The sequence below is a fragment of the Nannospalax galili genome, unplaced genomic scaffold (genome assembly GCF_000622305.1).
Source record: "Nannospalax galili isolate Female #2095 unplaced genomic scaffold, S.galili_v1.0 scaffold233, whole genome shotgun sequence".
Classification (NCBI taxonomy): Eukaryota; Metazoa; Chordata; class Mammalia; order Rodentia; family Spalacidae; genus Nannospalax; species Nannospalax galili.
This window is the reverse complement of record NW_008333818.1, coordinates 802,258-826,179: the sequence shown is the minus strand read 5'-3', so window position 1 is coordinate 826,179 and position 23,922 is coordinate 802,258. Positions and strand designations below refer to the sequence as shown.

Sequence of the window (23,922 nt, the reverse complement as noted above, 5' to 3'; positions counted from 1 at the left end):
CCAAAAAAAAAAAAAAAAAGGACTAACTGCTTGGCAGAGGAGGGGGAGGAATGAGGTACACAACAAAGTTATGAAAGTTATGAAGCTCAGTTAAAGGGAGACGGGGTGAGAGCTTGGCTAGTGCCATTAAAGGAAAAATAAGCCTTCAGGATACCCTGCTGGAAAGAGGCTGCCCAGAGATCTTTTCCAAGGTTCAGCTTAAAAGGCAGAGGCTGCTGCAGTTGGAGTTCAAGAGGGCTGGGCTACACCTAGAGCTGGCAGTGGAGATGCTGGTTTTGCAAGCATGCAGAGATGCTGAGGAAGGAGGACTCGAGGACACTTACATCAAGGTTCCAAAGCCACTGAGCCAGGCAATATGCAGCCTCAGCAGGGCTGGAGACCCATGCAGGATTCCTGAGTGGGTGAAGTCTAAGCTGCAAATGGAAACACCAGCTAACAGAGACACAAACACTGGGCATTTGCTAAGGAGCGCTGCTGGCACTGAGTGAAGCAGGCCCAAGGGAGCACACGTGAGCCACAGGCAAGGCTGGAAGGGTGGAGCTAATCATGTTAGCTGGAGCACAGATGATGCCACCAGGAGTGCCACAAGCTGGACTGGGAGCCACAGGGTTTAGTATTTGCCCAGATGGGTTTCAGTGTTGCTCTGGTCCAATCTTTCCTTGCTATGCCAGCATTCCTCTCTTTGGGAATGTGACAGTCTCCTATGGCACTATATATTGAAAAGCATATAATTTTCTTTTAATTAAAAAAAAATTTAAAATTTATTTGTATGTTATGTATGTAAGTGTACCCATGTGTGCAATGCCCACAGAGGGCAGAAAAGGATACCAGATCCCCTAGAACTGGAGTTACAGTTGGTTGTTAGACACCAGGTGGGTGCTGGGATCTGAACCTGGGTACTGTTCAAGAGCAGTCAGTACTCTTAACTGCGAGCCATCTCCAGACCCTATTATTTGTTTTTTGATTTTACAGGGATTCACAGTTAGGAGACTACCCTGAGTCTTAGAACACTTTGAATAATGTTGGAACGGTTGGGACTTGAGATTCTTGGAGATACATTTTTCATTAGGAGATGTCCTTGAGACTTTGAGAACCAGAGACAGAAGGTTATATTTAATAACTCTTGTGTTTGGGTGTCAGTTTCTTAAACTATGGCTCACAGTTTCATATGAAGGTTTAAACGCGGGGACTATCAAAAGATTTGGCAACAGAAAGGTTTCTGAATGCATGACGGCCAATTGATTCAAAACCAAATGTTAATGACTGAGGTGTTTCTGATCATGCTCTCAGGTGGGTGTGCTATTGCCAAGACTTTGCTTCAGCCTAAAATTCTGAATATGGAACATGTGCACTCTGCACTGCACATGCTGTCAGCAAATGCTGCCTTAACCACCTTAGCTCCGATAGTCATCAAGACCTTACGTTATGAATCAGTGTCTTTATTAAAGTTTTCTCTTTACAGAAACATAGTGGTCTAATTATAGAAAACAAAGACTTAAAAAAGTATTTTTCTACCATCATTCTTCAGCATGGACATAAAAAAACCATCTTTGGATTAGAATGTTTTCGTTTCATAAAACATTGTTAAATAGAGCTGGGAGTATTGGCACACACCTTTAATCCCACCACTCAGGAGGCAGAGGTAGGCAGGTCTCTGAGATCCAGGCCAGCCTGGTCTATGGAGCAAGTTCCAGCCAGCTGGGGCTACAGGGAGACCTTGTCAAAAACAACAAGCAACAACAACAACAAAAGCTCAATGTATCATAAAGTGGGATTAGGAGAGATTTTCCAAAAATTTCTGAAACGGCCCTAACATACTTCTGCCATTCTATGCTACATATTCATGTGAAGCAGTGTTCTCAACACTGATGATTATAAAATAAAAAATCGATCAGCTCTGGAAAATACTGAAGATGCTCCATGTCCTGCAATACTAGTATTCACTATTCAGCTGCCAGGATACAATAAACCTCCTCATGCTCCCAGTGCCGTGGAGCTGCTGCAGTGGACGACATCCTTTCAAACTATGAGCCAAAAGAAAGCCTGCCCTAAGTAGCTTCCTGTTGGGTATCTGGTCAGGGCGACAGAAAAGTCACTAATACATATGGACAAGCATGAGGCATTGGCCTACCTTCTTTTTAAGATTTATCTTTATTTTTGTGTAAGTGCACCATGTGTGTCTGGTACCTGTAGAAGCCATAAGAAGGCATCAGATCTGGAACTGGAGTTACAGACAGCTGTGATCCCTCTTACGGTTAACCGAGCCACCCCTCCAGCCACAAGAGTGGCCTATTTTCAATAGTTAGCTTCCACTATATTATACGTACCTGAAGCAGTTTGCCATCCACACCATATATGCCACCTTCCACACCATGTGAGAGCAGGGCCACGATGCAGGAGTCGGTGACCCGGTGTGCAGGGAACTGTGCAAAATTCTGGAGTTTCTCTTGCATTTCCTAGAAGATAGATACCTCTTAGTGCTGCTCACCACAGTCAGTACTAACATAAATACTAATCTCTGGTTTATTTGAAAATAACCCTATCCTGTTAAAGATAAAATGTTTTCTGTATATTTCTGTGGTCAATAAGGCAGAAACACTCTGAAAGGTGAAAGAAACTGTGTACTCACAAGAAAGATGAGTAACTTTAGAAAACTGAATATGGGGCAGTAGGTCACTGACGTAGGGTAAGAACTCTGTACTAAAGTGAGGTCCTAAAGAAGTTACATGAGAGGTGGCGAAATGGCTCTGTAGATAGCGTGCTTGCCACTGAAGCACGAGGACCAGGGCTTGCCACCGCCCCCCATGCATGTAAATGCTGAGCTGCTGTGGTAATTCTAGCACTTGGAAGGCAGAGATGGGATCCCCAGAGCTAGCTGGCTAGGCACACTAATCACATCAGCAAGAGCTGGGTTCAAAAACAGAGCTTCTGCCTCAACGAATAAAGTGGAAAGCGATTTAGGAAGATTCCTAATATGAACCTGGGGCCCCATATGCGCGCGCGCGCGCGCACACACACACACGTTACCTGAGCTTGTCAGCTTTGACTCATTCCCTGACCTTTAAGGGATCCTCTTAAGGTAAGTGGCCTTATGTATAAGTGGCCCAAGGAACAAGACTTTCTCAGTTACAAGAAAATAAGCTAGTCTGTGACAAAGGACTAAGAGTGTCAAGACAGCAGAGAACAGCAGGACCTGTCTGGATTCTAAGTGCCTCAGAAATTGATGTCTGTATAAAGCCCTTTGCTTAGAACACGCCCCAATGACTCCACTCAGGGCAGCTAAATACATAGATCTGGGATCAGAGTTTTGAACCCTGATTCATATTTTAGAACAAGGTATTCAGTCCCTCAAATGTCCAATTTCCACTTTACAAGAAAATCAATACAAGCACATTTTCTCTTAGTTTACGAAGATTAAATGAAATATTGCAGAGTAATAATAACGTTTTTTCAAAGAATATGTTATTGAGCAACTTGGTGGTCCAACTTAACTTGTCATACATAAATAACACCAGTCTAAGCAACTGGTTTGTCTAACAGAAAGTTATGTAGTATCTAACATAGTAATTTTTAAATCTATGTCTCCATTTGCAACTCAAGATGTCTGGGCTTGCTTTCTTACTTGTGATGGGCAGAGGGAAAATAAGGTTCATTTTCTTACAAATATGAAGGAAACATAAATGAAGACAAATTTGCTACCCAGGCAGAACAGTCAGAGCAAGCAAGTCTTTCACATTCACCACCCTCTCCTCCCTCAATAAAAACTTCACTTATACAGCATGTTTCAGAGGCTCTAAAGGGGGCGTGGTTCCCAAGGGGCAATGGTAGCATCGCTGAAGAACTTGTGAGAAACGTGAAAGACAGGACTGCAGCAAATCATTTTCATCAACCCTCTCACTAAGTCCTATTTTAAAGCTTTTAAGATGTACTGAACTAGGGGGCTGGAGAGATGGCTCAGCGGTTAAGAACACTGACTGTTCTTGCCGAAGACCCAGGTTCGAACCCCAGCACCCATATAGCAGCTGATACTGTCCGTAACTCCAATTCCAGGGGATCCGACAGTCTCTTCTGACCTCTATGGGCACTGCACAACACGGGTGCACTTACCTACATGCAGGCAAAACACTCATACACGTAAAAAAATAAAAATAGTAAATAAAATAGTTAAAAAAAAAAAAAAAAAAGATGTACTTATCTGGAAATATCCGTCTGCTTTCTTTTCTGAGACAGAGGCTCACTGTGCAGCTCAGGCTACTCTGGAACTTACTATGAAGCCCAGGCTGCCTTGCACTCTGGATCCTCTTGCCTCAGCCTCCTACAAGAGTGCTGGGATCACAAACAGCACTATCACCCCTGCACTGTTTGGAATACTTCTGTTTGCATATACTTGAAATACTAATAAAAAGTTTGAAAGACTCAATATAACTGGAGATGGAGAAAGTAGCTTTGTTGAGAAAGTCTATGTATTTGGGGGATAAAAAGACCAACCACAACATTATTTATTTATAAAATATATACCTTCAAGAGATATGCACCTGTGAGTGTTCTATAGAGTAGCTAATGTCAGCATTCCTGAAAAATGAAGTACCAATTATGCAGTTGGGCACCTACTCAGGCGCATTTTAACCTCGGTGACTCTATTAGGTCAGCGACTAAGAGGACAATAAAGTAAAAGCACACACACTCTGTAACTTCATAAGACAATAAAGAAACCAACAACTGCAGATTCATTATTTGGGGGCTTTTCCCACAAGTAGCACAGCTTAAAACAGGATCTGTAGGTTTATTTCAGATAAAAGCATAGTACTTCTATAAATAACGGGGTTGGTAGCTCTTGGGTATGTTTGGGCTGGAGGCCACATGAAGGGGTTTCTCTGAAAAAACATGCAAAACACAGAGGCAGATGTATTTCCCAGACATAACCCATAGCTCGTCTTTACACTCTCGTAAGAGTAAGCAAATTAAAAAAAAAATAGCATACCATGAAAGTAAAATGTATCACATTAGACTGTACCTCCATTAGCTAATGTGCTAGGCTGTTATTCTAGAGTCAAGTTACATCCTAAGGTAGAAACAATGCAAAACTGCGATCAGACACTAAATATATAAGTGAGCAGGGAGAACACTGGTGTTCTCCTTTGGCATTATCAGTAAAAAGGATCCTATGTGATTAATTATACCATTTTCTATTTGAAGGGAATTATTTCTATAGTCAAAAAGGATTGATAAGGTAAAAAGAGGCTCTTAAGTTTTCTGATTCTGTTTCTTTGCTTACCACATAATCATACGTCAATGGTAACCTCCAGAGACCCACAGGAAGAGGGCACTCCGGAGTTTCCCAATGCCCCATTACAATATTCACGGCAAGTACCTGTTTTATGACATGCATATTTTGTCTGTACACTGCTCCCTCTGCCTAGACTGAGTTCCCCTGCTCTATTTATTCTTCTGACCACACCTACCCAGGTGGTTCTTAATGCTTAGCCTGTAAGAAGATAAGCTCCTCAGCAGAATGAGGGCAGACTTCCTCTTCTGATAAAAAGACCGCTCATCTATTTGAAGTCCCTTGAACTGAGAACCACATAAATTTTTTTTGGTTGCTAACATAGTCCTCAAATTATAAGGTGTTCAAAATTTAACTTCCCTGCAACTCAAGTTACAGAAAAACCTGGGAGTGAGAATTCAGTTAAGTCCTTCAATCTGCCTTAGGTACATCCAAAATGGGAATGGCATTTATGAAGTAGGGTTCACAGACTCATCAAGTCTCCTGAATTTCTCAAAAAAAAACAGCAGTACACAGTTACCTTGATGACTCAGTATTACATCTTTTAAGTATCAAACGTCTAAGATCTTGGTCAACTGCAAACAATTTAGAAAATCAAGACTAATAGTTTCCTAGTAAAATAAAAGGAATGGCTAGCACAACCCTCTTAGAAAACATACACAGCAAACATTCTGTTTGCTTCCCACAGGATTCCTTCTGTAGCGACTGAGGCGGACAAGTTACTGCCTTTAATTCATTTGATGAAAAAGAAAAGGTGGTGTGAGCTACAGATTTTTTTTTCAGGCAGTGCAGTAGATCAAATCCAGAGGCTTGTATACATTAGGCAAATGTTCTACCACTGAGCCATGCCATAGCCCCCCACCCATGGCTCTGAAGCAAGAGTGGGTCAGTCGTGGACAAGCTGGCAAAAGTAGCATGTCAAGGACAGCCCCTAGACACTCAGTTATGAAACCAGTCATACCCGCAGTGCTGTGGTATTCTCATAGAAGCAGGATAGCTAAGAAACAAGTACCAACCACAAAATAAATGCTGAACACAAAACCACACTCCTCGACCTCAACAAGTCAAAGGCATCTCCTAGAAATTTTATTTTATTTTATTTTTTTGAGATAGGGTCTCATGTAGCCCAAGCTACCCTTGAACTTATTATGTAAAGGAGGCTGGTGTTGAACACTTGATGCTTATGCCACCACCTTCCAGTGCTGGGATAACAGGCACCCACCACCACACCAGCTAGGAAATTTTTATTATATCACTGACAAGCCCCAAAGCCAAATTTAACAACGTATTGTTATGGAACCAAAATAATTTATAATAAATGTACAAATTTCAATTTCAAAATAGAAATCCTAAAAATAACAAAAGTTGGTAGCACAGCTCAGTAACAGGTCAAAGGGAACTAAGCCATGAAGAAATACTTATCACGCATGAGATTCTTGTCCAGTAGCAATCTATCCTAACACAAGACCAACGAGAACTTTCCCATATGCTGAGATTACCACTAAATTGCACTTACAAACGACCATGTACGAGAACCAAATCTGACAAAGTACACCTTTAAACAATCACTGAGCTCTTCCGTAACAGTCAACCATCAAGTAAAGGTTCTCTGCAGCCTGATTTATAAATATCTTTTCTGAGTCAGTTTGGATGAATCGCAGTGTCTCATCACTTTCTGAGTGATTGGGAGTCAAGTGTCTGAACATATAAATGTGAGAACTGAACTATTATTATTCATGAAGCACAGCCACCCTGGGACGTCGATGCTGGCCCTAGCTCTTCTTCACTAGATGCAGAAGAGAAGCCCAGGAGAGGGAGTGACTAAACTTGTGAGAAACACCCAACAGGCAGAGGAACAGAGATAGATAGGCCCAAAGCCAAGCCCAGCCCTCTGACTATCCACCTTTCCAGCCTCAGGTACCTGTGCAGTCTGGTCATGCAGAACATGGACGCTGTAGCCCAAGAGCTTGAAGAGAGTCACTAGAGTACTGTGGTCCACATCTCCTCCAGAGCGAAATTCCAGGTCTTTCTCTCCAGTGAAATGCACATTACTCAGCACTAGGGCCAGGCCACGAGGCCGAGACTGTAACCTATAGGCCTGGAAGGAGGAGGCCAGTTAGACATGAGCATCTTGATACAAACTACTCAAAAAAACAAGCCATGCAACACCCTTCCCCCAAACACAGGACAATTTCCTTAACCACACCATGTGAAAACATGAAACAGGAGATGCCAGGAAGACAGTCAACCTGCAGTGGCTTTTAACAAGGCAGCAGGGAACATGCAAATGAGGTCCAGAGGGCCAGGAAAGGCCTCTAACTGCCTGCCCCTCTTAAAAACTCACCAGCTGATAGTGTGTCTGATAAAACTCTGGAGTGCAAGGCTTCACTTGAAGGCAAGGAGGGCCATCTCCGTTATCTAAGGAGTGTTCCACAGTATCTGTGGTACAGACAGAAAGCAGAAGCTAGCACAGTTTAGCATTATCCTAGTACACACTAGAGCTTTAGGCAGCTCTTTAACCCGAGGTTCTGATGAACACAGATCTTACTCCCCTCATCTTTAAGCATGAGAGCGCAGATCTTGGCTTGAGCTCATCACTGGGCCCTCTGTACTTGGCTTGCATACAGCAGGTACTCAGCTCACTGAATGATGGAAAGGACTTCGGAGAAAAGTCTAGTTTTGATCACATCACTACACAACCAGCAGCTAGGCAGCCCTAAATGTCATCTTTTCTCATTCAGCTTTAAGAGAAGACAAGTCAAATCGTATATAGGAATTTCCTCCCTGTGTTAAGTTGCGTAAAGAGCCAACTGTCTTGAAAATATTACCTACAATGGAAGGGAAATGGGCCAATTTATGTGCCCTCTAAACTGTCCTGCTAGCCTGTAGCAAATTCACAAAGAACTGTTCTTAATATGCCTCCCCTTAGGGAAAAGCCATATACCAGTCAAAAACAGGGAATTCCACATGTGAGATTCCTTTTATCCCATCAATTCTCACCTGTGGACAGGCGGAGTTGCTTGTGAGGGGGGCAGGACTCACACACTGGGAAAGGGAGACTCATGTCGTAGTCACAGCTCAACTGTAAGAGATCAGGACTCACCATGAAAGACCTCAGAGAGATGGTTCAATCCCATAAAACGAAGTCTAGTCTCTCCCACCCTGTCCCACCATATCCTTTCTCACCAAACTAACCCTTCCCAGGATACATTTCTAGGGATTCATACCGGTGGAAGTACATGCTGAAGATCAGAGAGGGTTGTGAGCAGCAAGTCTTCCAAGTGACCCTGCTTGGTCTCCCTCAGCGCTGCACAGAAGGCATCAAAAGCCTGAGGGCCTCTCTTTGGCAGCAAGTTGAGGAGCTCTACATTCTGGCTGAAATTGCCTCCTTTGGCCTAAGGCGCAAGAATAAAACATCAACCATGTTTATATATTCAGTTGTAATGTATTTTTACACATGAGCTTCCCTGATTAGTGTTCCCCTCCACCTTAGAATTTCCTTTGTGCAGGAAAGTATGCACAGGTGAGGCCGTCTAATCCATTTGTCTCTTCTGTCAAATCCTCAGTGAGAAGGGCACTGGGTTTCCTCAATCAGGAAGTCACATCCTTTGCATGGTCTCATGCTGTGTCCCACCCCAACACCAATCATCTTCTCGGCTTCTCCCTTTCATCTCTGATACCTGAATAAGCTCCCTCATTTCCAGAGTGATGATGTCCTTCTCCAGGAGGTGTTCCAGTAATTCGCTCAGCAGGAGCTGTTTGGCCAGCACCACTCGGTTCTTCTTCAGGGTTTCCTGATGGTCAGGATGCATACCACACACTGCCAGTATCCTACAGCTATGAGAGAGAGAGAGAGAGAGAGAGAGAGAGAGAGAGAGAGAGAGAGAGATATCAAGGACAAGACTGGACACAGAAAAGTGGGAGTGGGGGAGGAAAGCAGACTCGGAACCATCAGGCAGATTTTACTGAATCTGCTTAAAATCAAAACGTACCAAGCAATAACACACTGACCCCAAGAAAACATGCAATTCTCTGCAGACTTTAGTTTAAGTGAGATTATCTGAGATGTGAGTGGTCCAACTAGGAGATGGACATATGTATCTTGGCCAAAGAGACCCACAAACATATCCAAGGAACACTCCTCTGAAAGCTAGCTTTGAAAACACTTCATGTTGGCTACCTTAGAAAGCGAACAAGTTTACAGTGACCTCAGCACAGGGATAAAATACAAAACAGAAAGCCAGCAGCCAAAGATAGTCTCTAGATTGCTTATGCAAATTATGTTTTTTTATCAAACAATGCTTAAGGGGCTGGAGAGATGATTCAGTGGTTAAGAGCACTGGTTGCTCTTGCAAAGACCTGGGATTGATTCCAGGACCCACATGGAGGCTAATTCTCCAGTTCAGGAGAATCTGGTGTCTGCTTCAGACTTCCTTGGGCATTGCACAACATGGGTGCACTTACATACATGCAGCAATACATTCGTACATGTAAAATAAAAATAAAATATTAAATGTTTAAATTCTCCAGACAAAATAACACTAGATAGGAGCAGGCATCTATAGGTGTGGCTAAATGGAAAAGTACAGCAGAAAGCCACAGCAGGTGGTACCAACACAAACAGTGTAACCTGCACCCACAGGGACAGAGCAAGCAACTGCTAAATCTCAGTCATTTACTAGTCATAGCTGCGCTTCAAATCTCTTCCTTCTGCTCTCAGTTTGGAAAGAGACCAGCTTTGCTTATGAACTGAGAGAAAGAAACCCATGTCCAAAAGATACCATCTACATGCCTGTGCTGGATAGCTTTAGTTGTCAACTGACATACCTGAAGGAAGCCTCAACTGGGGACTGGCCTCCATTGGACTGGCAGGTGGTCATGTCTGTGGGGCCAGCCCACTGTGGGCGCCGCTACCCCAGCAGGTGGTCCTGTATTGTATAAGAAAGTTGGCCACCCTCAGGCCAGGGAAGCAGCTATCCTCCACCATCCACGCTCCAGGTTCCTGCCCCAAGTTCCTGCCTTGGCTTCCCTGGATGATGGACTGTGCTTGTAAGGTCAATAAACCCTTTCCTCCACAAGCTGGTTTTGGTCAGTGTTTTCATCACAGCAATATGAGAGCAAACTCGAGCAGTGCCCAATATCTATAAATCCAGACCGCCAGTTTGCTTAGTTTTCAAATACAGGATAGTGGATACGGTTTGATGGCAGTGAACAGGCTATCAGAACAGGCTCAGTTTGAAAATCCATTTTAAAATGCACACTTACTTCAAAGAGTAAAATAGGTAAGAAAACAAGCATCTTCAATAAACGAAATGTCAAGCACATGGCTTTGATATCCTTGGGCAGCAGTCTATGGTCAAATGGAAAAGCAGGGTCCTGGGAGGAGGAGCCTCAATGGGGAGGAGGTACTCAGAATCCATCCCTGTCTCAAAATTCATTAAGACCTGCTGTAATCAGGACTGCAGAGATTTGAAACCCCACGTAAAAATCAACTTACACGGGACCAAAGAAGTCCCAAAAATCCAGTAAAAGTAAGGTGATTACTGGAGCTGCTCGCTGAGTAGCTCCTCAGTGTACATAAGCCATGGTGGAAGAGAGTTCGTTAGTTTACCAGAATTCACTCCTTAAAACAACCTCTCCCTTCGTTTTCACATCCTTCTCTCCAAGTCCTGACTACCATGCTCCTGTTTCCTTTCACCTGGCCTTGTTTTTTCCTTCTTTTTGAGATGGGGTTAGATCTGGAACCCTCTATGCAGACCAAGCTGACCTTCAATTCACGGTGGCCTCCGGGATACAGCATTACAGGCCTGGCAGCCCATAAATACTGACACTGCATTAGGACTCCCTTGAATAAGGAGCCTCTTCCCTAGGTAATCTCATCCACAGTCACAATTTACTAATCAACCCCCATTACCGAACTCTCTCAAGTTCTAAGCCTGATTTTGAACCAGTCATCGGTTTTTAACTTAAGCGTCTCCACGCTCACCTGCTACTTCCTCCATTTCATACCATGAGAGCCTTAAACAATAAACTTTCCAAATTTCTAATCGCCCGGAGTTTTAGAGCACCTATGGAAGGCGGGAGTGGAGAAAAACGACACCAAGGGAGTTCTAAAGTTTTAATTGTGTCCTCTGGCAGTTCAGTTTTTAAGTTAACCTTATAGGTTTGGACAGCAAGCATTCAAATGTGTCCTCCTGGGTGATGTTTGCGTTGAAACTGAACCACCAGGGACGCAGCAGAGGCACAGGAATCACCTAATCCCCTCAAAGGTCTCAAATTCTCCAATCTGTACGGAATTCTTTGGAAAAAAAGAAAAAGGAAACAAAACAAAACCCATTATACGGAAAGCGGTCCAGGACACCACACAGTGAATGCACATCACATCAGGCGGAGCAGCGAAGCCTCCAAGTCTCTCCGACTTTTAGGGCGACAAGGATTTAACTCCTCCCACGAGAACTGCAGAGACTAAGGACCGAGCATCTTTTCCGAGACCCAGGGGGCCCCGCAAGCCCCGCGCTTCTGCAGACCCCGGCGGGACAAAGGGAGGATGCCGCAGCCTCTGCCGTGGCCCAGGCCCAGCGGCTGCAGAGCCGGCCTCCGAGCAGCCCCGGGTTCGGCCGGACCTCCCGCCCTCGTCGTTAGAGGGGACCCTGCGGATACAGGGGTACCTGGGTGAGGGCTGCTGGGCCTCCGACAGGGCCCGGCCCTGGCAGCACCGCCGCCCCGCGCGCCTCACCTGCCCCTCCGGTCAGCCTCCATCAGCCCCTTCCGGTACACCGCCGGCTGCGACCCCGCGCTCCGTGCCGCCATTTGCACCTTTTCCCGGGCTGCACACGCACAGCCCACGATCCAAACAAACGCCAGGCCTCGCCCGCCCCTCGCATGCCTCCCCCCGCCTCCCACGCGCGCCGCGCCTACGCCCGGCCCCGCCCCGCCCCGACGCAGCAGGCCCCACCCCCATCGTAGCCGGGGCGTGCGCAAGCGCAGTGGGCCCGACGGGAGTCGTGCTGCCCAATCGGGACAGAGAAGGCGCTGGGCGGAACGGGAAGGGGCGGGGAAAAGAGCGAGGCCTCTCCGACCTGGGAATCTGATTGGTTATTGATTCCCGCGGAAACCGCAGCCACCTCCCCTGGTTCCTCCCGCCCCTCCTTCAAGAATGACTGCCCGCAGACCGAAGGGGTCGGGCTTCCCTTCTCTCTTTGTTGGGACTGAGCTTGCAGGGCCAGGGTGCGGGGACCATGGAAGGCTCTAGGCGGCGCCCCTCTCGGGGGTTGGGCATGCTCACGGTGGTAAGCATCTCCGTCTATAGGCACAGCTGGCCTCCTATTCTGTCTGCTTAGTCTTCCATCTCTCACCTACCAGTTGTCCCAAGACAAGGACTGAAAGAAGTGTGGATGGTCTGGGCTATATTGAAAACAGTAGGCTTTGCAATCAGGATTTGATTCAGGTTATTTTTATGTTTTTACTAGCAGTCTGTCCTTGTGCAAGTTATCCAGCTCCCCTGACTCTCATGTTTCAGGAGGAATCCAAGGGAGGCAGGGCATCTGAATAGATGTGACACAGGTGTGTCACTCAGAGATGACTTCTCTAGTTTCTCTGGGTCATTTCTCTCTCTCGCCTTCAGCCTAAGTCTGGAAGTGCTGGTCCTTAGGTCGGTTCTGGAATGTTGCCAGAAACATCAGGTTGTGGCCACCTACATCTCCACTGGGAAGGGCTTGTCACAGCCTGACACTTTGCTGGTTTCAAGGCCCCATTTGTGATGCCCAGGCAAAACCAGTTTCTGATCGGTAGGCACTGGGAAATGCTGGGCAAATGAGTAGGTCTGATGTGGAGAGATGACAGGTCCTGAGAATCAATCAGGGGGGTGCCCAATTGTCTTCATAGAAAACACTGTCATCATCAGGGAGAGGAAAACAGACTTCATAGGCAGGGGGTGGTGTAGTAGGCTCCAATTTGGGTACCACCCTCAAGCTTTGCAGGTCAGGAGCAGTGGCCACAACCCGTGGACCCCGAAGTCGAAGAGCTCTTCCGGGGTTTCCTCTCTGGCTCATAGTCCCCTCTGAGCCCACTCGCCTTTCCAGTCTGCCTGTCCCGGCCATTTCTGGTTGGCTAGGCTGTCCCGCCTCAGCTTCTGGGGCTATTACAATACTGCTGTAAGGAGGTGGTTGCTCCAGTTCTTGGATATGGTGCTGTGATTGTGAGTCCATCACCACCACGGCCTGTTCATAGGTTGGTACCTCAAAAGCTTCATTGTCCCTGTGGGAGGAGAAATAAGGTCATTCGTGGCTTCCTGAAAGCAGCCCCCTTTCCCCCTTTCTGTTCCACTCCTGCAAAAGACCCTTCTGCTGTCCCCAACTGGCTTACTCTTACTGATACCAGTGACAAAGGAAAGCAGAGTCTACATTTAAGAAACTGAAGGCATAGAGGAAACAAGGGCCTAAGGTGGCTGTCTTTCCTTTTAACTCACCTTGCATTGCCTGAGGTCCCTGGATTCTCAGTCTGTGTGGATCTCTGCATTGATCGGAGACTCTGTTCCACAACACAGGCCAGGAGGCAGGCGAGAAAGAAGAAGCCAGCCACGCAGAGGAAGAAATAAGCAACAGGAGCAACATTGGGCTGTATGACCAGCAGAGCCAGCCCCAGGAGGAGGGAGGCGCTGCTCAGGAAGAGAAATGGCTGCTTCAGTTTCCCCCACAACTGCCCTGGCACCATGGCCCCTCCCAGGGCACCTGCAGAAAGACACACCAGCTATGTGTTAAGGAGCAGTTGGCATCACAGCAGAGCAACACACCAAAGTGAGCATATTCCACGCTACTGTTTCAGTTCCGGGTTATCAGTCTGAAATGATCTGCAGGGCCTCTGGCAGCTCCACCATTCTCTCTAGGTTATTGGTATAGAAACTAGTCCAGTTGTGACTCTTAGCCCTGATGGCTCTGCCTCCCATCCTTGCTCTTTCTTCCTTCAGTCTCCCCTCCAGCCTCCCAATACACCAAGCAGGATCCAGGGCCAGTCATCCCGCCTGTGGCCTCAGTGCACACAGGCATCTCTGGAATCCAGGTGATGGGTCAAGCCCAGCCCTTTGCCTATTACAGCCCTGGTCAGACCTCCACCCTTTTCCTCACCAGCCAGAGACCCTTAGTGTGACCCTGCTGGAGAGAGGAGGAAGGAGCATCACTTACCAGTCAGGCCAGTCTTCTGCTCTCCACTATAGAAGAGTCAGCCCATGCTCTGGTCTGAGGAGAATGTGCACACAGCCTCAGCAAGGCCACAGGGACACCAACTAAGTGAGAAAGTCTTAGAAAGTCCTAGGGCAAGCCCTAGAGGCCCTGATGACCCCTGTTCTCTTCTGTACCCATATCTGCTAGACCCAAACCTCTTCCCCCAAGCCACTGAACTCAGAGTTCAAGTTTCCTCCCAGGAATCAGCACAGAGGCTGGGAGGCCAGTGGGGAGGGGGACAGACACCTTTTCATTTCTCCGAAAAAGAGCAAAGTCAATCCCAAGGTACTTTACACCAGGCAACCAGCCCTGCTAGATCCCTGACCTCTCTGTAGCAAGAGGTCACAGATCCCCTTTGCCCATGCCAGCCCCACTCCCATGGCCTGTGCCCTGCCCCTGGCAGCGGCCCCAGGAACTGTGGCTCACCTGTTTCTCAGGACAGTAGAAAACAGGTCGACTAGCGAGAGTGCAGGGGCAGAAGGAGGAGCCCACTGGCCCCACCCTCTCTCTTGCCCCAATCCCTCCTCTGTCTAGTCTTTCTCCTCCCCCTTTCTCCCAAGACGGATCTGCAGCCCCAGCCCCGCCTTAATTTCCACTTTGCCCAACCACAGATCCCTTAGGAGAGACCTCTCCCCTCCCATTCCCAATGGTCTTTGTACTTAGGACCCAAATTAGAATTAATCTTTCCCCTTCTCTGCCCTAGACAGCTAGGTGCTAATCAGAATGCTGAGTACAATGTACCTTCTGTTTGGGTGATTTGTTTTGTACCTGTCTCAATTGAGTGGAGCAGAGACAGTTTCCACTGCTGGGCACACAGCGAGCCATGGTAGAGATATGGAGTGGCCTGTTCTGTCTGTACTTCTGTCTGTGGAGTCCTTGTTTCAGAGATGTGTGTTTCCTTCTTGGCATTAACTGGGTTCTTCCAAATCCACCATGAAGGTGAGGCATGCTTTGAATTCAGTCTGCACTGTGCGACCACACCATCCCTCCTCTGCTTACGTCCTTACTTTTCTTATATTGTGAGTTTCTCAAGGGAAGTGATTAGTTTCAATGATCTTCGAATCTCTAAAAGTGATACCTGACACAGTGTAGCTGCTGCTTGAGAAGGTAGAGTTGATGCTTTGATCAGAAACCCCCCTTGTAAAGGGCCCCTCTGCACTCTGCGGATCCTACAGCCTCTGTAACTGGGAGTCAGGCTATATATAAGACAGGAAGGAGGGAGGTGCTGGGAGGTGGCTGGAGCCTGCACTGTGTCCTTGAGGCTGACAAGTGGACTCTGTTCCTTCTGACACTGAATAAACCCAAGGAGGCTGCAGACAGTGGAATGCAAATTAGATAGATGATAGATAGATAGATAGATGATAGATTGATTGATAGATAGATGATAGATAGATAGATAGATGATAGATAGATTAGACAGACAGACAGACAGTCATCTGTATGGGTAAGTGGTGGGACTTCCTAGTGATCCTCTTTCCCGGATTGCTGCAGCCTCCAGGACATGGCTGACTGTATCCATTCCAGATGCATCTTGTATAAAGGATGGAGGCAGGGAGGGTAGCTGGTGGTTTTTTTGCTTGCACCAAAATATTTCATTTGATTGCACCGCTTGCCTCACTGTTCAGCCCAGATGGAGAAAGTATGGCTGGAATGAAGACTTAAGCCCTCAGTTAATACAGGAACAGAAGGAGGTTGGCTAAGAGTCCTGTACTGTGCTGGAGAAATTAAGGAGTTCTGTTAAGGTGTGAATTTGGGGAGGTGGGGGCCTTGCTGGAGAAAGTAGATTCTTGGGGCGTGGCTTTGAAAGGTTCATTTTGTCTCCAGACCTTTCCTTTCTCGTTTTTTCTGTTTCCTGGCTACCATGAAGTGAGCAGCCTCCTCTGCCACAGGCTTTGCCACCTTCCTCAAACCGAACCCACGAGCCAAAGTAAACCTTCCCTTCTTTGAGTTGATTTTTCTTGACATACTTTGTAATGGAGCAAGAAAACTAACATATCACAGACACCAATCTTTGCATATAAGTATTGATTAGGCCCAAACAGGGTCTCATTTGGTCCTTGGGGAAGCATGTTGTGTAAGTCTCATTATTACTTTAATTCTCCAGAGCAGTCAGCCAGTTCAGAGAAAGTGTGTGAGTATACCTTGACCTGTTAATTCAGCAGTGATTTCCTCTTTGTTAATCACCTTATTGCTTCCTCAGAGCTATAAATCCTCCAAAATGGAAGGGTAAATACATGATATCACCCTCAACAACTAGTCTTAACATTGTGTGACATTCACCAGGAAGGAATGAGTGCACAGTGTTGTGAAGTCAGCCAGTCTGACTCAGGAATTCACTGCCCTGCCATTAGCTTTAATGAAATTTGAGAATGTGATCATGGTTGTTGCCCAGTAACAACAACAAAAGTTTAAATCCAGGGTCAGCATTGTTTGCTGAATGTCAACAGGTGGTTGAAAGAGTTCCACACATAGCCAGGCATGGCTTTGCAGGCTTAGAATCCCAAGCACTCCAGAGCTGAAAGCAGGAACTTCCTGAGTTCCAGACCAGCCCAGGTTACTCAGTGAGAACTTGTCTTAAAAAAAATGTAAAGCCAGTTAGGTGTGGTGGCACACACCTTTAATCCTAGTACTTGAGAGGCAGATGCAGGTGGGTCTCTGTGAGTTTGAGGTCTGCCTAGTCTAAATAGGGAGTTCTAGGATAGCTGGGGCTACAGGGAATCTCAAATAAACAAAACAAATAAACAAAAATCCATAAATCTGGGTATGGTGACTTAAGGCCTGTAGTTTCAGCACTTGGGAGGCAGAGGCAGGCAGATCTCTGTGAGCTTGAAGCCAGCCTGGTCTATATAGCATGTTTCAGGCAAGTTAGTGCTACATAGTGAGACCCTATTTTAAAACAACAAAAGTCAGGTTGAGCATGGTGTCTCCCTCACTAGGGAGGCGGGTAGATCTTTGTGAGTTCAAGGCCAGCCAGTGTTACACAGTGAGACATTGTATCATAAAAAGAAACAAAGACCTCCCCCATAAATAAAAGTAAATAAATAACAAGTCCCATTGAAATGGCAAAACTAACTCCATTTTGCTCTAGATGACTTTTGCTTTACCCTGTATTTTTGCCCAGCCATTTCCACTGCAGCCAGCCAGGCAGAACGTCTCATGTAGGTAGTTTCAGGGAGGACACTGTTTCTACAATACTGGGAAACTTACAAGTAGCCAGGTAGCATATCCAGATAACAGTCCTCCCTCCCAGCTAGACCTGCATCTCCATGAAGGCCACTGTTTCTCTGTTTCTGCATTCTGAGAAACTTGTTTTTTCCTAATTGAAACTTTTTGTTAACCGAAAACCTCTTTGTTAACTGACCTGCCCCTGGTCTGGTATAACTATGATGACTGGATGTAACTATGGTTGTTGCATTTGCTCCTGGCATGATATAATTGTGGTTTTAAGCTTTATGTAAACCCTACCCTGCTCCTCCTCAGGACCCAGAGTTCTTTTGGGCAGTAGCCCCTCTGACTGCTAGCTATTAATAAAGAACTCCTAATTCAACTATGTGGCATTCTTCCGTGCATCTTGCTCATAGTACCATAGATACCAGCAAGCAGAAGGCACCAGGGGTATTAAGCACTTTTGGAGCTTGTCAAACCTGGTTTCAAACCTCTGTTCTGTCACTAGCCGCATGACCTTGGGCAGGTTTTCTAAGCGCCAACTTCTAACCTATAAACTTGTGAAAATAAGCCTCTGTTTATCATCGCTTTCACACTTGGCCCCTGCAGTTTGGTGAACTGCTGCCAGAGCCAGATTTGAATGTAATGGACATGTCTGTGTGAGGCCAGCAGGGGGAACCATCTCATCATTGGGACCTGATTTCATTGAGGAAGACTTGTTTACATTTTATAGAGCCCCAGGCTGACCTCACAGGGAACTATCCTAGAGAAGTAGCACTTTTGATTTTGGTCTTCAGGGTTTTGTGACGTGTGCAGAATGATGTCACGCATATGAATTAAATACTAATGACAGTATCTGAGAAAACATCAATGTGTATATATTTACAAAATAAAAACATAGTTTCAGTTCATTAAAATAATCTGTATGACATATTATTTAATAAAGAGAATTATAGTAAAAAGAAAGCCTACCCCCAGACTTCACTTAATGTCAGTTTCTCTCCCTAGGGGTCATCAGTTTGCCCAACCAGAGACCATGAACATGCTGCAGAAATCCATAGTCTCCTTGGATACACTTGGAACATGCCATCAAAATTACTTTGTATTTTATTCCTTATCAGTATGTAAATACTGTTTTATTATGAGTTATTAAAATACATAAAATAATTTCACAATGAATGTCCATGTACTCACCACATATTTTTACAACCAACATTATATTATAGTGCTTTATTCCATGCCGTTTTCCAATGCACCTTCCTTTTCAATACATTTCAAAGGGATCTGAAGACAGTGCAACACTTCTGCCTAAATACTTCAGCATAAAGTGAGTTTAGTATTTGTCTGCAGTAATTTTTTCCTTTGAAGTAAAATTTGCCTTCCGTGAGACACATTTTAAGAGGGCCATTCCCTAAATTAAAACAATTATTTTATTTATTATTTTTATTTTATGTGTATGAGTGTTTTGCCTGCATGTATGTAAGTGCACCATGTGAATGTAATGCCTGTAGAGGCCAGAGGAGGACGCTATATCCCCTGGAATTGGAGTTATGGATGGATGTTATATTAGCCACCATATGGGTGCTGGGAATTGAACTCAGGTCCTCTGGCAGAACAGCAAGTGTTCTTAATCACTGAGCCTTCTCTCCAGTCCCCATTTGCTGAATTTTTTTTTTTTTTTTTTTACTTTTTTAAGAATTATTTTTATAGTGCACAGTGTACATGCAGTCAGATTTGATAAATACATTTTATATCTCATAATAGCTATGAAGATTATACAAAAGCTATTAAAACAATTATAAGAATAAATTCAATTGTCACTTAAGTATCTAAAGCTATTTTCCTTTGCGTTCTTCCAGAATGATTTGTTCTTATTCTTTTCCTTAATTTGAGGGACTTCAAGAAGATACTTGTTTTGTTTTTTTTTTCATACAGAAGAATTCATTCCAAAGCAATTGACATTGAAATGTTTTCACGTGCATTTCTAATCTCTATATACATGACTATCACTGGACACAGTCGCCCACCTTCTGAGCTCCTCGGCATCTGAGCATGAATACAAACTCGTCAGATAGACAGCCTTCCTCTCCCACTAGAGGCTCCATACTCTGCCATCCCTGTCACTGTCCACTGTGTTGTCAGCACCCTCATCCATTCCCCCTGTCTGCCCTTCTGGTAAATCTAGTCTTGCTGAATTTTTTTAAAGGTTATAACAAAAAAAAGTAATGTATTTAAATTTTATGTGTCGGAGTGTTTTGCCTGCATGTATATAAGTGCACCCGTGTCATGTAATGCCCAAGGAAGCCAGAAAAGATCAATGGATCTCTTGGAACTGGAGTTATAGGGTTTTGAGCCGCCATGTGGGTGCTGGGAACCAAACCTGGCTCCTCTGCAAGAGCAGGCGCTCTTAACTGCTGAACCATCTCTCCAGCCTCATCATTCCCTGAATTTTGACAGACATATACTTGTATAACCAAGCTCTCATTAAAATGCAAAACATTACTCTCACCCAGAAAGTGGCCGCCTGTCCCTTCCCAGTCAATTGTATGGGCATATATTATTTTCTTACTATCTTTTAAAATGTTTATATATTATAGTATCAAACATAAATTTTTGATTTTATTCTTTTTTAAAGAACAGCTAGTTATTTTTTTGATGACTTTCCAACTGATAACTATTTAGATTGCTTTTGGGATTTCTGTAGGTGTCTTTATTCATATTTGTAAATGAGATAAAGTCCTCCCTCTATCATGTTTATATTAAGATTTTGGAGGCAGGGTGTCTATGTAGCCCTTGCTGGCCTTGCCTTGAGCCTCTTGCCTCAGCCTCTCAAGTGCTGGAATTTCAGCCATGAACTATCACGACCAACTTTCAAAGTGGTTTTATTTTACTTACTTTTTGTCAATTTCATGCAACATAATTTGATCATATGTAGATCCCTTCCCAAAATTTGCACCCCACCCATGGTTTGGGGTAGGTAAGGCCAAATTGCCCTTCGAAGAAAATGCAGCTGTTCATGCTCTCCTTCAGTGTGGAAGTACCTGCTCCCTTGTGCCCCAAGGGAGTGTCAGCAATCTTGGAATCAACAATTTTATCTTGCACTTCCTATGCTGACACTAATCAGGCATATGTGCCAGCTCTGGCTGGCAAGAACCTTACAGTCCACAGAGGAAAGTGGAGTAACCAGTAAGGCTGGGTGCAAAGTGTCAAGTGCTGGGAGGAAGGTACAAAGTGCTGCTGACGTTCAGAGGAGGGACTGAGTCTTGGGAAGGGTGGAGATTGGGAGTGTGCCAGGGAGGAAGGCAGGGCCTGTACACATTCCTTTTGTGGGTATCTCAGTCATTAGCATAGGGTAGGAAATAATTGCTTTGTCATTTGTTGTTAGTGAACAGGTAATGATTTAATAACTTAAAATCTTCTGATCATTTGATTTTTTTTTTCCCCTCAATTAGTCCCTTCCTCCCCTATTTTCAAGTGTCTTCTAGTCTGGCACCTGTGGAGCCAGCCCCACCCTAGAACATGGGCTTAACTGAGAAAAGGGTTACAGTGATTTCTTTAGAGATTAGGTTAACATTCTGGAAATAGGTGGACTTTCATGTTAGTGATTAATTTCAAAATAAGACTCAATAAGTAAATTTTTAAACAAAAATTTCTTATTGGCAGTAGACATCAATCATTGAATTGCCATCACACAAGGAACAGGACTGGAGAGATGGCACAGCAATTAAGAGCTCATGCTACCGTTTTAGAGGACCAGAGTCTGGTTCCCAGCACCCACAGGTCACAGCTGCCTGTAACCCCCGCTTTCAGGTGATCTGACACGTCTGGCTTCCTTAGGCACCCACACACATGTGCACATACCCCCCCCATAAACATGAATAAATCTTACAAAATTAATGACATTGCAGGATGCTGACCATAGGATACAGTCCTGAAATCTTTCATTATGTAATTTCCATGTCTTATATAATACATTAACATCCAAAAATACAAAAATAAATAGGAAATAAGAGAGTTGATTTGATACAAGGCACAGGTTTGGTTTTCCCCAGATTCATCAAAGGGACTCCCTACGCTTGGACAAGGGCATAGGGTGAAGAAGCAGGAGTCCACCCAGTGCAAGGGGCCGCCTCTTTCTGCTTCCATCTGTGCTTCTGCCTGTGACTACCTGGAGAGTGAGGAAGTGCTGTAACTCCTCCTGGAAGGAAAAGGTTTAATGGGTCCCAAACTCCTATCATCACAGGCTCTGCTTTCTCTCTCAACCTTCTAGCCTCCCCACCATACCATTTCCTACACTCTGCACTTAACTTCCATTCTTTATGACTTGCCACCTCTCCTTCCACCTGGCCCTCTCCTCCTTTTTGCTGCCTCCATCTCCCAGGAGAGGGAGTCCAGTGCAAAGTCAACATGGAGGTGCATGAATTAAAACATGACGAAGAGCCACAAGTGCTGGTGCATGCCTTTAGTCCAGAAGTCACAGGGTGAAGCAGGAGGGTCTCAAGCTCCAGGCCAGCTGGGATGTGAAATGAGCCCCTGCCTCAACCTTCCCCTCAGAAAATTATGAAGAATTTCAATACAGTGACAGTGAGCATCGGGCCACTCATGAGGCCATGTGAATGCATAGCTGCAACCACTTGAAACTGGTCTTGTATTGTTGGATGGGCGGGGAGGGGGGGGTTCTGTGAAACACTGTAGAATGGTAATTCATTAATTTTCCCCTGATTTTGTTTCTTAAAAACTTTCATCTTTGACGTATGTCTGTGTATTTATGAGGTTTTTATATATGTATACGTTGTGGAAAGATGACAGTGAGTTTAACATCACCTATCTTTTTATGTAATGAGAATATTTAATATAAATTCCTGTAGAAATATACAGTATATTAATTCTGGCCATCATGATAAATAATAGATCTTGAAAAAAATCACATTCTGCTTACCATAAACGCTGTAGCCTTTGGTTCGTAATTTCCCAACATCCCCTTCAGCTCTGCCCCATCCTGCCGTAACCAACAATCTACTGCACGTTTGACATTTTAGTCTCTTCTTCCTATTTCTTTTTCGGTTCTTTTTCTTTCTTTCCTTCTTTCCCTCTTTCTTTTTTTGGTAGTTTCATACTGTATATCCCTGACATGCCTCAAACTCACAATCCTGCCGTGATTACAGCATAACACCAGCCTGACTTTTAGAGTCTACATGTGAGATTGTGCAGTACTGACTTGCCTTTCTGCATCTGGCTCATTTGAATGAGTATAATGTCTTCCAGTCACATCCATATTTCACAAATGGAAGTTTTCTCTAGTTTAAGGCTGAGTAGTATTTCTTTATACATACATCCATGTTTTATTTATTTACCTGCTAATGGACAGTTCTGTGGGTTCCCTATCTTCGCTGTTGTGAATAATGCTGCAGTGAATGAGGGAGTTCACAGATCTCTTAGTCATACTGATTTCAACACTTTTGTGTACTTGTCTAGAAGTGTGATTGGTAGATTATATGTTAGTCATACTTCAAGTTTTTAGGAAACTATCATACTGTTTTCCAAAACTATTGTATTAATTCTATATACTTTATCTGGCATCCCTTGGGGAAGATGGGAGGAGAGACAGACCCAGGACCACTCCTATTTTTGGATAGAAAAATCCAAGTCCCAGTATCTGGAGGGGGAGCAGGTGAGGAACAGATGGCCTGCTTGTTTATGCCACTAGTTTGACAGACAATTCTGGTGGTAAAAGGCACATTCACTTCCCTCTTGGATGGAGAGAATCAAAAAAGTTTACATGCAGTTTTCAGGGGTTGTCATGATTGATTTCAATTATTGGCTCAGTGAGCTGTAGAATCAGCTGGGAGATGGGTCTCTGTGCTTGCCTGTGGGAGACTATCTTGATTTAGCTGTGGATGGAAGACTCATCCACTGTGGGTGGACCCATTCCCTGGGATGGGATCCTGGGTTGTGTGCAAGGAGAAAGTGAGCTGAGCATGATCATTCAGGTAATGTGAACAGCTTATTCAAGCTCTGCTGTGTTGCCTTCCTAGCATGCTGGACTGCATCTCAGACTGTGAGCCAAAATAAACCCTTCCTTCCTTAACTTGCTTTTGTCAGCATATTTTATTACAGCAACATGAAAACTAACTGAAGCGAGGCTGTTGGTAGCAGAGGTTGACCCTATGGGGTTTTCTAGGAAGAGACTTCCTTTACTTTGAGGTCCTAAAAGCTTCTTTCTTTCCTAGAGATGGGAGAGTGGCCCTTCCCCAT

The 23,922-nt window shown here is 44.8% G+C and overlaps 2 protein-coding genes and 1 long non-coding RNA gene across 8 annotated transcripts in view; 1 reads left to right on the top strand and 2 right to left on the bottom strand.

Annotated features, from left to right (window-relative positions):
• Positions 1-12,234, bottom strand: part of Casp2 (caspase 2) — a 19,442-nt gene extending 7,208 nt beyond the window's left edge. For 3 of the 4 annotated variants that reach the window (XM_017797030.2, XM_029561357.1, XM_017797031.2), the window contains exons 1-7: positions 12,021-12,192; positions 8,965-9,115; positions 8,512-8,679; positions 8,285-8,366; positions 7,629-7,723; positions 7,206-7,382; positions 2,328-2,456 (exon numbers count right to left, since the gene is read on the bottom strand). In XM_017797030.2, the coding sequence (XP_017652519.1) occupies positions 2,328-2,456; positions 7,206-7,382; positions 7,629-7,723; positions 8,285-8,366; positions 8,512-8,679; positions 8,965-9,115; positions 12,021-12,094 (876 nt within the window). In that variant the 5' untranslated portion in view covers positions 12,095-12,192. Of the gene's footprint in view, positions 1-2,327; positions 2,457-7,205; positions 7,383-7,628; positions 7,724-8,284; positions 8,367-8,511; positions 8,680-8,964; positions 9,116-12,020 lie in introns of all 4 variants that reach the window. The other variant, XM_008828618.2, reaches the window with a different exon arrangement.
• A 194-nt stretch (positions 12,235-12,428) lies between these two features.
• LOC115069534 lies at positions 12,429-19,189 on the top strand. The gene is made up of 3 exons (XR_003848790.1): positions 12,429-12,573; positions 13,830-14,079; positions 18,676-19,189. It is a non-coding gene; the product is annotated as an uncharacterized LOC115069534 (long non-coding RNA).
• On the bottom strand, positions 12,735-17,144 carry Tmem139 (transmembrane protein 139). 3 transcript variants are annotated; one of them, XM_029561355.1, is made up of 4 exons: positions 14,929-17,144; positions 14,464-14,564; positions 13,752-14,013; positions 12,735-13,540 (listed from the first exon to the last, which is right to left on the bottom strand). In XM_029561355.1, the coding sequence occupies exons 3-4, from the start codon at positions 13,994-13,996 to the stop codon at positions 13,141-13,143; spliced, it is 645 nt and encodes a 214-aa protein (XP_029417215.1). In that variant the 5' UTR covers positions 13,997-14,013; positions 14,464-14,564; positions 14,929-17,144; the 3' UTR covers positions 12,735-13,140. The 3 variants fall into 3 exon arrangements, with proteins under 3 accessions (XP_029417215.1, XP_008826839.1, XP_017652517.1); XM_008828617.3 differs by having other exon boundaries at positions 14,464-17,144; XM_017797028.2 differs by lacking the exons at positions 14,464-14,564; positions 14,929-17,144 and having other exon boundaries at positions 13,752-14,022.
• Positions 19,190-23,922: the final 4,733 nt, after the last annotated feature.